The sequence below is a fragment of the Uranotaenia lowii genome, chromosome 1 (assembly GCF_029784155.1).
Source record: "Uranotaenia lowii strain MFRU-FL chromosome 1, ASM2978415v1, whole genome shotgun sequence".
NCBI lineage: Eukaryota > Metazoa > Arthropoda > Insecta > Diptera > Culicidae > Uranotaenia > Uranotaenia lowii.
The window spans coordinates 199864709-199877084 of record NC_073691.1 but is presented as its reverse complement, the minus strand read 5'-3'; the positions used below and the strand labels follow the sequence as shown (position 1 = coordinate 199877084).

The 12376-nt window shown below is 23.8% G+C and overlaps 1 protein-coding gene across 6 annotated transcripts in view; it reads right to left on the bottom strand.

Annotated features, from left to right (window-relative positions):
- Positions 1–12376, bottom strand: part of LOC129743504 (CLIP domain-containing serine protease B4-like) — a 170969-nt gene that overhangs the window by 153769 nt on the left and 4824 nt on the right. For 2 of the 6 annotated variants that reach the window (XM_055735559.1, XM_055735554.1), the window contains exon 2: positions 173–720. In XM_055735559.1, coding sequence (XP_055591534.1) covers positions 173–533 — 361 coding nt within the window. In that variant the 5' untranslated portion in view covers positions 534–720. Of the gene's footprint in view, positions 1–172; positions 999–12376 lie in introns of those variants that run through there. The other 4 variants (XM_055735541.1, XM_055735536.1, XM_055735547.1 and 1 more) reach the window with 4 other exon arrangements.

The following is a 12376-nucleotide window of genomic DNA, read 5'->3' as shown; positions in this document are numbered from 1 at the left end:
TTTCCAACTTTTTGGACTTGTAACACTGGCAAAACCACCCATTCATAGTGTGACACGATTAAGTTATAAAATTAAACCACCAATAATGTACCGACGAGCACGAAACGAAAAAGCTGCTGTATTTTTCTCGACCAAAAATGAAAACTCCAAACCGATACAATCACTCACTTACCTTTATGGTATCCTTTACCAATTCCTTCGGCACTTCCGCCCACCAAATTTCCTGCAGCCGGTAGAAACTCCGAAGCCGAAACTTTTCCCCCATCGGCCGCCGCAGCGTCATTAAATGCTGTCACTTCTACACTTCCGCTTCCGGTGCCGACTTCCGCACTGGCAACGGCGGCAGCTGCAAACTGCAAACCCCCGGTGACCCACTTAGCGGTGCTCTTCGAGGAAGCTGATGATGATGCCGATAGCGCCGGCAAGCTGGACGTTCGGTTTCCGGTTCCATCGACCGGTAGCAACACGACCAGGGCCAATATCGAGGACCACAATGGACTGCCACTAGCCGGCAATCGTCGCCTGTGTAGCATAGTTTGTGTTCGGTTTTTTCTCTCTTTTTTATTTGATCCAACTTCCCCGTATCTCGCTGCAACTTTTATGTGACTTCAGAATTTATATTGTTTCTTGTTCACTGTCGCATTATCAGTGCGATTGTGTATCACCTTTCGCTTTGTGAATTGATCTTTTTTTACGTTCTTAGAACTAAACAAAAGAGCTCTTCTCGTAGGAGATGTTAAGTAAGTACTTTCCCATTGACTTGCACTACCAGTCTTCTGCTAATAATATGCTATTTTCGAAGAAGCGATCCAATCTTTGTTCAACAATGCCAGCCATGTTGATAATATGTTGTCTTTGATCACAAAAGGTAGGCGCAAAATTTAGCAGACATTCTGCTGTGAAATAAGTTTTTTCTAGTTAGCAAATGTTGTTAAAATTTGTTTCCGGCAGAAATATCTAAATTGTAAAAGTATTTTTAAGAGGTGTTTGTCAAAAAAAACGAAACTGTAAAATTTGTCAAAATTGTCAAAATTGACAAAATTGTCAAAATTGTCAAAATTGTCAAAATTGTCAAAATTGTCAAAATTGTCAAAATTGTCAAAATTGTCAAAATTGTCAAAATTGTCAAAATTGTCAAAATTGTCAAAATTGTCAAAATTGTCAAAATTGTCAAAATTGTCAAAATTGTCAAAATTGTCAAAATTGTCAAAATTGTCAAAATTGTCAAAATTGTCAAAATTGTCAAAATTGTCAAAATTGTCAAAATTGTCAAAATTGTCAAAATTGTCAAAATTGTCAAAATTGTCAAAATTGTCAAAATTGTCAAAATTGTCAAAATTGTCAAAATTGTCAAAATTGTCAAAATTGTCAAAATTGTCAAAATTGTCAAAATTGTCAAAATTGTCAAAATTGTCAAAATTGTCAAAATTGTCAAAATTGTCAAAATTGTCAAAATTGTCAAAATTGTCAAAATTGTCAAAATTGTCAAAATTGTAAAAATTGTAAAAATTGTCAAAATTTTTAAAATTGTCAAAATTTTTAAAATTGTCAAAATTTTTAAAATTGTCAAAATTGTCAAAATTGTCAAAATTGTCAAAATTGTCAAAATTGTCAAAATTGTCAAAATTGTCAAAATTGTCAAAATTGTCAAAATTGTCAAAATTGTCAAAATTGTCAAAATTGTCAAAATTGTCAAAATTGTCAAAATTGTCAAAATTGTCAAAATTGTGAAAATTGTGAAAATTGTGAAAATTGTCAAAATTGTCAAAATTGTCAAAATTGTCAAAATTGTCAAAATTGTCAAAATTGTCAAAATTGTCAAAATTGTCAAAATTGTCAAAATTGTCAAAATTGTCAAAATTGTCAAAATTGTCAAAATTGTCAAAATTGTCAAAATTGTCAAAATTGTCAAAATTGTCAAAATTGTCAAAATTGTCAAAATTGTCAAAATTGTCAAAATTGTCAAAATTGTCAAAATTGTCAAAATTGTCAAAATTGTCAAAATTGTCAAAATTGTCAAAATTGTCAAAATTGTCAAAATTGTCAAAATTGTCAAAATTGTCAAAATTGTCAAAATTGTCAAAATTGTCAAAATTGTCAAAATTGTCAAAATTGTCAAAATTGTCAAAATTGTCAAAATTGTCAAAATTGTCAAAATTGTCAAAATTGTCAAAATTGTCAAAATTGTCAAAATTGTCAAAATTGTCAAAATTGTCAAAATTGTCAAAATTGTCAAAATTGTCAAAATTGTCAAAATTGTCAAAATTGTCAAAATTGTCAAAATTGTCAAAATTGTTAAAATTGTCAAAATTGTCAAAATTGTCAAAATTGTCAAAATTGTTAAAATTGTCAAAATTGTCAAAATTGTCAAAATTGTCAAAATTGTCAAAATTGTCAAAATTGTCAAAATTGTCAAAATTGTCAAAATTGTCAAAATTGTCAAAATTGTCAAAATTGTCAAAATTGTCAAAATTGCCAAAATTGTCAAAATTGTCAAAATTGTCAAAATTGTCAAAATTGTCAAAATTGTCAAAATTGTCAAAATTGTCAAAATTGTCAAAATTGTCAAAATTGTCAAAATTGTCAAAATTGTCAAAATTGTCAAAATTGTCAAAATTGTCAAAATTGTCAAAATTGTCAAAATTGTCAAAATTGTCAAAATTGTCAAAATTGTCAAAATTGTCAAAATTGTCAAAATTGTCAAAATTGTCAAAATTGTCAAAATTGTCAAAATTGTCAAAATTGTCAAAATTGTCAAAATTGTCAAAATTGTCAAAATTGTCAAAATTGTCAAAATTGTCAAAATTGTCAAAATTGTCAAAATTGTCAAAATTGTCAAAATTGTCAAAATTGTCAAAATTGTCAAAATTGTCAAAATTGTCAAAATTGTCAAAATTGTTAGAATTGTCAAAATTGTCAAAATTGTCAAAATTGTCAAAATTGTCAAAATTGTCAAAATTGTCAAAATTGTCAAAATTGTCAAAATTGTCAAAATTGTCAAAATTGTCAAAATTGTCAAAATTGTCAAAACTGTCAAAATTGTCAAAATTGTCAAAATTGTCAAAATTGTCAAAATTGTCAAAATTGTCAAAATTGTCAAAATTGTCAAAATTGTCAAAATTGTCAAAATTGTCAAAATTGTCAAAATTGTCAAAATTGTCAAAATTGTCAAAATTGTCAAAATTGTCAAAATTGTCAAAATTGTCAAAATTGTCAAAATTGTCAAAATTGTCAAAATTGTCAAAATTGTCAAAATTGTCAAAATTGTCAAAATTGTCAAAATTGTCAAAATTGTCAAAATTGTCAAAATTGTCAAAATTGTCAAAATTGTCAAAATTGTCAAAATTGTCAAAATTGTCAAAATTGTCAAAATTGTCAAAATTGTCAAAATTGTCAAAATTGTCAAAATTGTCAAAATTGTCAAAATTGTCAAAATTGTCAAAATTGTCAAAATTGTCAAAATTGTCAAAATTGTCAAAATTGTCAAAATTGTCAAAATTGTCAAAATTGTCAAAATTGTCAAAATTGTCAAAATTGTCAAAATTGTCAAAATTGTCAAAATTGTCAAAATTGTCAAAATTGTCAAAATTGTCAAAATTGTCAAAATTGTCAAAATTGTCAAAATTGTCAAAATTGTCAAAATTGTCAAAATTGTCAAAATTGTCAAAATTGTCAAAATTGTCAAAATTGTCAAAATTGTCAAAATTGTCAAAATTGTCAAAATTGTCAAAATTGTCAAAATTGTCAAAATTGTCAAAATTGTCAAAATTGTCAAAATTGTCAAAATTGTCAAAATTGTCAAAATTGTCAAAATTGTCAAAATTGTCAAAATTGTCAAAATTGTCAAAATTATCAAAATTGTCAAAATTGTCAAAATTGTCAAAATTGTCAAAATTGTCAAAATTGTCAAAATTGTCAAAATTGTCAAAATTGTCAAAATTGTCAAAATTGTCAAAATTGTCAAAATTGTCAAAATTGTCAAAATTGTCAAAATTGTCAAATTGTCAAAATTGTCAAAATTGTAAAAATTGTAAAAATTGTAAAAAATTGTAAAAATTTTCAAAATTGTTAAAATTTTCAAAATTGTCAAAATTGTCAAAATTGTCAAAATTGTCAAAATTGTCAAAATTGTCAAAATTGTCAAAATTGTCAAAATTGTCAAAATTGTCAAAATTGTCAAAATTGTCAAAATTGTCAAAATTGTCAAAATTGTCAAAATTGTCAAAATTGTCAAAATTGTCAAAATTGTCAAAATTGTCAAAATTGTCAAAATTGTCAAAATTGTCAAAATTGTCAAAATTGTCAAAATTGTCAAAATTGTCAAAATTGTCAAAATTGTCAAAATTGTCAAAATTGTCAAAATTGTCAAAATTGTCAAAATTGTCAAAATTGTCAAAATTGTCAAAATTGTCAAAATTGTCAAAATTGTCAAAATTGTCAAAATTGTCAAAATTGTCAAAATTGTCAAAATTGTCAAAATTGTCAAAATTGTCAAAATTGTCAAAATTGTCAAAATTGTCAAAATTGTCAAAATTGTCAAAATTGTCAAAATTGTCAAAATTGTCAAAATTGTCAAAATTGTCAAAATTGTCAAAATTGTCAAAATTGTCAAAATTGTCAAAATTGTCAAAATTGTCAAAATTGTCAAAATTGTCAAAATTGTCAAAATTGTCAAAATTGTCAAAATTGTCAAAATTGTCAAAATTGTCAAAATTGTCAAAATTGTCAAAATTGTCAAAATTGTCAAAATTGTCAAAATTGTCAAAATTGTCAAAATTGTCAAAATTGTCAAAATTGTCAAAATTGTCAAAATTGTCAAAATTGTCAAATTGTCAAAATTGTCAAAATTGTCAAAATTGTTAAAATTGTCAAAATTGTCAAAATTGTTAAAATTGTCAAAATTGTCAAAATTGTCAAAATTGTCAAAATTGTCAAAATTGTCAAAATTGTCAAAATTGTCAAAATTGTCAAAATTGTCAAAATTGTCAAAATTGTCAAAATTGTCAAAATTGTCAAAATTGTCAAAATTGTCAAAATTGTCAAAATTGTCAAAATTGTCAAAATTGTCAAAATTGTCAAAATTGTCAAAATTGTCAAAATTGTCAAAATTGTCAAAATTGTCAAAATTGTCAAAATTGTCAAAATTGTCAAAATTGTCAAAATTGTCAAAATTGTCAAAATTGTCAAAATTGTCAAAATTGTCAAAATTGTCAAAATTGTCAAAATTGTCAAAATTGTCAAAATTGTCAAAATTGTCAAAATTGTCAAAATTGTCAAAATTGTCAAAATTGTCAAAATTGTCAAAATTGTCAAAATTGTCAAAATTGTCAAAATTGTCAAAATTGTCAAAATTGTCAAAAATGTCAAAATTGTCAAAATTGTCAAAATTGTCAAAATTGTCAAAATTGTCAAAATTGTCAAAATTGTCAAAAATGTCAAAATTGTCAAAATTGTCAAAATTGTCAAAATTGTCAAAATTGTCAAAATTGTCAAAATTGTCAAAATTGTCAAAATTGTCAAAATTGTCAAAATTGTCAAAATTGTCAAAATTGTCAAAATTGTCAAAATTGTCAAAATTGTCAAAATTGTCAAAATTGTCAAAATTGTCAAAATTGTCAAAATTGTCAAAATTGTCAAAATTGTCAAAATTGTCAAAACTGTCAAAATTGTCAAAATTGTCAAAATTGTCAAAATTGTCAAAATTGTCAAAATTGTCAAAATTGTCAAAATTGTCAAAATTGTCAAAATTGTCAAAATTGTCAAAATTGTCAAAATTGTCAAAATTGTCAAAATTGTCAAAATTGTCAAATGTGTCAAAATTGTCAAAATTGTCAAAATTGTCAAAATTGTCAAAATTGTCAAAATTGTCAAAATTGTCAAAATTGTCAAAATTGTTAAAATTGTCAAAATTGTCAAAATTGTTAAAATTGTCAAAATTGTCAAAATTGTCAAAATTGTCAAAATTGTCAAAATTGTCAAAATTGTCAAAATTGTCAAAATTGTCAAAATTGTCAAAATTGTCAAAATTGTCAAAATTGTCAAAATTGTCAAAATTGTCAAAATTGTCAAAATTGTCAAAATTGTCAAAATTGTCAAAATTGTCAAAATTGTCAAAATTGTCAAAATTGTCAAAATTGTCAAAATTGTCAAAATTGTCAAAATTGTCAAAATTGTCAAAATTGTCAAAATTGTCAAAATTGTCAAAAATGTCAAAATTGTCAAAATTGTCAAAATTGTCAAAATTGTCAAAATTGTCAAAATTGTCAAAATTGTCAAAATTGTCAAAATTGTCAAAATTGTCAAAATTGTCAAAATTGTCAAAATTGTCAAAATTGTCAAAATTGTCAAAATTGTCAAAATTGTCAAAATTGTCAAAATTGTCAAAATTGTCAAAATTGTCAAAATTGTCAAAATTGTCAAAATTGTCAAAATTGTCAAAATTGTCAAAATTGTCAAAATTGTCAAAATTGTCAAAATTGTCAAAATTGTCAAAATTGTCAAAATTGTCAAAATTGTCAAAATTGTCAAAATTGTCAAAATTGTCAAAATTGTCAAAATTGTCAAAATTGTCAAAATTGTCAAAATTGTCAAAATTGTCAAAATTGTCAAAATTGTCAAAATTGTCAAAATTGTCAAAATTGTCAAAATTGTCAAAATTGTCAAAATTGTCAAAATTGTCAAAATTGTCAAAATTGTCAAAATTGTCAAAATTGTCAAAATTGTCAAAATTGTCAAAATTGTCAAAATTGTCAAAATTGTCAAAATTGTCAAAATTGTCAAAATTGTCAAAATTGTCAAAATTGTCAAAATTGTCAAAATTGTCAAAATTGTCAAAATTGTCAAAATTGTCAAAATTGTCAAAATTGTCAAAATTGTCAAAATTGTCAAAATTGTCAAAATTGTCAAAATTGTCAAAATTGTCAAAATTGTCAAAATTGTCAAAATCGTCAAAATTGTCAAAATTGTCAAAATTGTCAAAATTGTCAAAATTGTCAAAATTGTCAAAATTGTCAAAATTGTCAAAATTGTCAAAATTGTCAAAATTGTCAAAATTGTCAAAATTGTCAAAATTGTCAAAAATTGTCAAAATTGTCAAAATTGTCAAAATTGTCAAAATTGTCAAAATTGTCAAAATTGTCAAAATTGTCAAAATTGTCAAAATTGTCAAAATTGTCAAAATTGTCAAAATTGTCAAAATTGTCAAAATTGTCAAAATTGTCAAAATTGTCAAAATTGTCAAAATTGTCAAAATTGTCAAAATTGTCAAAATTGTCAAAATTGTCAAAATTGTCAAAATTGTCAAAATTGTCAAAATTGTCAAAATTGTCAAAATTGTCAAAATTGTCAAAATTGTCAAAATTGTCAAAATTGTCAAAATTGTCAAAATTGTCAAAATTGTCAAAATTGTCAAAATTGTCAAAATTGTCAAAATTGTCAAAATTGTCAAAATTGTCAAAATTGTCAAAATTGTCAAAATTGTCAAAATTGTCAAAATTGTCAAAATTGTCAAAATTGTCAAAATTGTCAAAATTGTCAAAATTGTCAAAATTGTCAAAATTGTCAAAATTGTCAAAATTGTCAAAATTGTCAAAATTGTCAAAATTGTCAAAATTGTCAAAATTGTCAAAATTGTCAAAATTGTCAAAATTGTCAAAATTGTCAATATTGTCAAAGTTTTCAATATTGTCAAAATTGTCAAAATTGTCAAAATTGTCAAAATTGTCAAAATTGTCAAAATTGTCAAAGTTGTCAAAATTGTCAAAATTGTCAAAACTGTCAAAATTGTCAAAATTGTCAAAATTATCAAAATTGTCAAAATTGTCAAAATTGTCAAAATTGTCAAAATTGTCAAAATTGTCAAAATTGTCAAAATTGTCAAAATTGTCAAAATTGTCAAAATTGTCAAAATTGTCAAAATTGTCAAAATTGTCAAAATTGTCAAAATTGTCAAAATTGTCAAAATTGTCAAAATTGTCAAAATTGTCAAAATTGTCAAAATTGTCAAAATTGTCAAAATTGTCAAAATTGTCAAAATTGTCAAAATTGTCAAAATTGTCAAAATTGTCAAAATTGTCAAAATTGTCAAAATTGTCAAAATTGTCAAAATTGTCAAAATTGTCAAAATTGTCAAAATTGTCAAAACTGTTAAAATTGTCAAAATTGTCAAAATTGTCAAAATTGTCAAAATTGTCAAAATTGTCAAAATTGTCAAAATTGTCAAAATTGTCAAAATTGTCAAAATTGTCAAAATTGTCAAAATTGTCAAAATTGTCAAAATTGTCAAAATTGTCAAAATTGTCAAAATTGTCAAAATTGTCAAAATTGTCAAAATTGTCAAAATTGTCAAAATTGTCAAAATTGTCAAAATTGTCAAAATTGTCAAAATTGTCAAAATTGTCAAAATTGTCAAAATTGTCAAAATTGTCAAAATTGTCAAAATTGTCAAAATTGTCAAAATTGTCAAAATTGTCAAAATTGTCAAAATTGTCAAAATTGTCAAAATTGTCAAAATTGTCAAAATTGTCAAAATTGTCAAAATTGTCAAAATTGTCAAAGTTGTCAAAATTGTCAAAATTGTCAAAATTGTCAAAATTGTCAAAATAGTCAAAATCGTCAAAATTGTCAAAATTGTCAAAATTGTCAAAATTGTCAAAATTGTCAAAATTGTCAAAATTGTCAAAATTGTCAAAATTGTCAAAATTGTCAAAATTGTCAAAATTGTCAAAATTGTCAAAATTGTCAAAATTGTCAAAATTGTCAAAATTGTCAAAATTGTCAAAATTGTCAAAATTGTCAAAATTGTCAAAATTGTCAAAATTGTCAAAATTGTAAAAATTGTCAAAATTGTCAAAATTGTCAAAATTGTCAAAATTGTCAAAATTGTCAAAATTGTCAAAATTGTCAAAATTGTCAAAATTGTCAAAATTGTCAAAATTTTCAAAATTGTCAAAACTGTCAAAACTGTCAAAATTGTCAAAGATGTCAAAGATGTCAAAGTTGTCAAAATTGTCAAAATTGTCAAAATTGTCAAAATTGTCAAAATTGTCAAAATTGTCAAAATTGTCAAAATTGTCAAAATTGTCAAAATTGTCAAAATTGTCAAAATTGTCAAAATTGTCAAAATTGTCAAAATTGTCAAAATTGTCAAAATTGTCAAAATTGTCAAAATTGTCAAAATTGTCAAAATTGTCAAAATTGTCAAAATTGTCAAAATTGTCAAAATTGTCAAAATTGTCAAAATTGTCAAAATTGTCAAAATTGTCAAAATTGTCAAAATTGTCAAAATTGTCAAAATTGTCAAAATTGTCAAAATTGTCAAAATTGTCAAAATTGTCAAAATTGTCAAAATTGTCAAAATTGTCAAAATTGTCAAAATTGTCAAAATTGTCAAAATTGTCAAAATTGTCAAAATTGTCAAAATTGTCATAATTGTCATAATTGTCAAAATTGTCAAAATTGTAAAAATTGTCAAAATTGTCAAAATTGTCAAAATTGTCAAAATGGTTAACATTGTCAAAATTGTCTAAATTGTCAAAATTGTCAAAGTTGTCAAAATTGTCAAAATTGTCAAAATTGTCAAAATTGTCAAAATTGTCAAAATTGTCAAAATTGTCAAAATTGTCAAAATTGTCAAAATTGTCAAAATTGTCAAAATTGTCAAAATTGTCAAAATTTTCAAAATTGTCAAAAATTGTCAAAATTGTCAAAATTGTCAAAATTGTCAAAATTGTCAAAATTGTCAAAATTGTCAAAATTGTCAAAATTGTCAAAATTGTCAAAATTGTCAAAATTGTCAAAATTGTCAAAATTGTCAAAATTGTCAAAATTGTCAAAATTGTCAAAATTGTCAAAATTGTCAAAATTGTCAAAATTTTCAAAATTGTCAAAATTGTCAAAATTGTCAAAATTGTCAAAATTGTCAAAATTGTCAAAATTGTCAAAATTGTCAAAATTGTCAAAATTGTCAAAATTGTCAAAATTGTCAAAATTGTCAAAATTGTCAAAATTGTCAAAATTGTCAAAATTGTCAAAATTGTTAAAATTGTCAAAATTGTCAAAATTGTCAAAATTGTCAAAATTGGCAAAATTGGCAAAATTGTCAAAATTGTCAAAATTGTCAAAATTGTCAAAATTGTCAAAATTGTCAAAATTGTCAAAATTGTCAAAATTGTCAAAATTGTCAAAATTGTCAAAATGGTTAACATTGTCAAAATTGTCAAAATTGTCAAAATTGTCAAAATTGTCAAAATTGTCAAAATTGTCAAAATTGTCAAAATTGTCAAAATTGTCAAAATTGTCAAAATTGTCAAAATTGTCAAAATTGTCAAAATTGTCAAAATTGTAAAAAATTGTAAAAAATTGTAAAAATTGTCAAAATTGTCAAAATTGTCAAAATTGTCAAAATTGTCAAAATTGTCAAAATTGTCAAAATTGTCAAAATTGTCAAAATTGTCAAAATTGTCAAAATTGTCAAAATTGTCAAAATTGTCAAAATTGTCAAAATTGTCAAAATTGTCAAAATTGTCAAAATTGTCGAAATTGTCAAAATTGTCAAAATTGTCAAAATTGTCAAAATTGTCAAAATTGTCAAAATTGTCAAAATTGTCAAAATTGTCAAAATTGTCAAAATTGTCAAAATTGTCAAAATTGTCAAAATTGTCAAAATTGTCAAAATTGTCAAAATTGTCAAAATTGTCAAAATTGTCAAAATTGTCAAAATTGTCAAAATTGTCAAAATTGTCAAAATTGTCAAAATTGTCAAAATTGTCAAAATTGTCAAAATTGTCAAAATTGTCAAAATTGTCAAAATTGTCAAAATTGTCAAAATTGTCAAAATTGTCAAAATTGTCAAAATTGTCAAAATTGTCAAAATTGTCAAAATTGCCAAAATTGTCAAAATTGTCAAAATTGTCAAAATTGTCAAAATTGTCAAAATTGTCAAAATTGTCAAAATTGTCAAAATTGTCAAAATTGTCAAAATTGTCAAAATTGTCAAAATTGTCAAAATTGTCAAAATTGTCAAAATTGTCAAAATTGTCAAAATTGTCAAAATTGTCAAAATTGTCAAAATTGTCAAAATTGTCAAAATTGTCAAAATTGTCAAAATTGTCAAAATTGTCAAAATTGTCAAAATTGTCAAAATTGTCAAAATTGTCAAAATTGTCAAAATTGTCAAAATTGTCAAAATTGTCAAAATTGTCAAAATTGTCAAAATTGTCAAAATTGTCAAAATTGTCAAAATTGTCAAAATTGTCAAAATTGTCAAAATTGTCAAAATTGTCAAAATTGTCAAAATTGTCAAAATTGTCAAAATTGTCAAAATTGTCAAAATTGTCAAAATTGTCAAAATTGTCAAAATTGTCAAAATTGTCAAAATTGTCAAAATTGTCAAAATTGTCAAAATTGTCAAAATTGTCAAAATTGTCAAAATTGTCAAAATTGTCAAAATTGTCAAAATTGTCAAAATTGTCAAAATTGTCAAAATTGTCAAAATTGTCAAAATTGTCAAAATTGTCAGAATTGTCAAAATTGTCAAAATTGTCAAAATTGTCAAAATTGTCAAAATTGTCAAAATTGTCCAAATTGTCAAAATTGTCAAAATTGTCAAAATTGTCAAAATTGTCAAAATTGTCAAAATTGTCAAAATTGTCAAAATTGTCAAAATTGTCAAAATTGTCAAAATTGTCAAAATTGTCAAAATTGTCAAAATTGTCAAAATTGTCAAAATTGTCAAAATTGTCAAAATTGTCAAAATTGTCAAAATTGTCAAAATTGTCAAAATTGTCAAAATTGTCAAAATTGTCAAAATTGTCAAAATTGTCAAAATTGTCAAAATTGTCAAAATTGTCAAAATTGTCAAAATTGTCAAAATTGTCAAAATTGTCAAAATTGTCAAAATTGTCAAAATTGTCAAAATTGTCAAAATTGTCAAAATTGTCAAAATTGTCAAAATTGTCAAAATTGTCAAAATTGTCAAAATTGTCAAAATTGTCAAAATTGTCAAAATTGTCAAAATTGTCAAAATTGTCAAAATTGTCAAAATTGTCAAAATTGTCAAAATTGTCAAAATTGTCAAAATTGTCAAAATTGTCAAAATTGTCAAAATTGTCAAAATTGTCAAAATTGTCAAAATTGTCAAAATTGTCAAAATTGTCAAAATTGTCAAAATTGTCAAAATTGTCAAAATTGTCAAAATTGTCAAAATTGTCAAAATTGTCAAAATTGTCAAAATTGTCAAAATTGTCAAAATTGTCAAAATTGTCAAAATTGTCAAAATTGTCAAAATTGTCAAAATTGTCAAAATTGTCAAAATTGTCAAAATTGTCAAAATTGTCAAAATTGTCAAAATTGTCAAAATTGTCAAAATTGTCAAAAT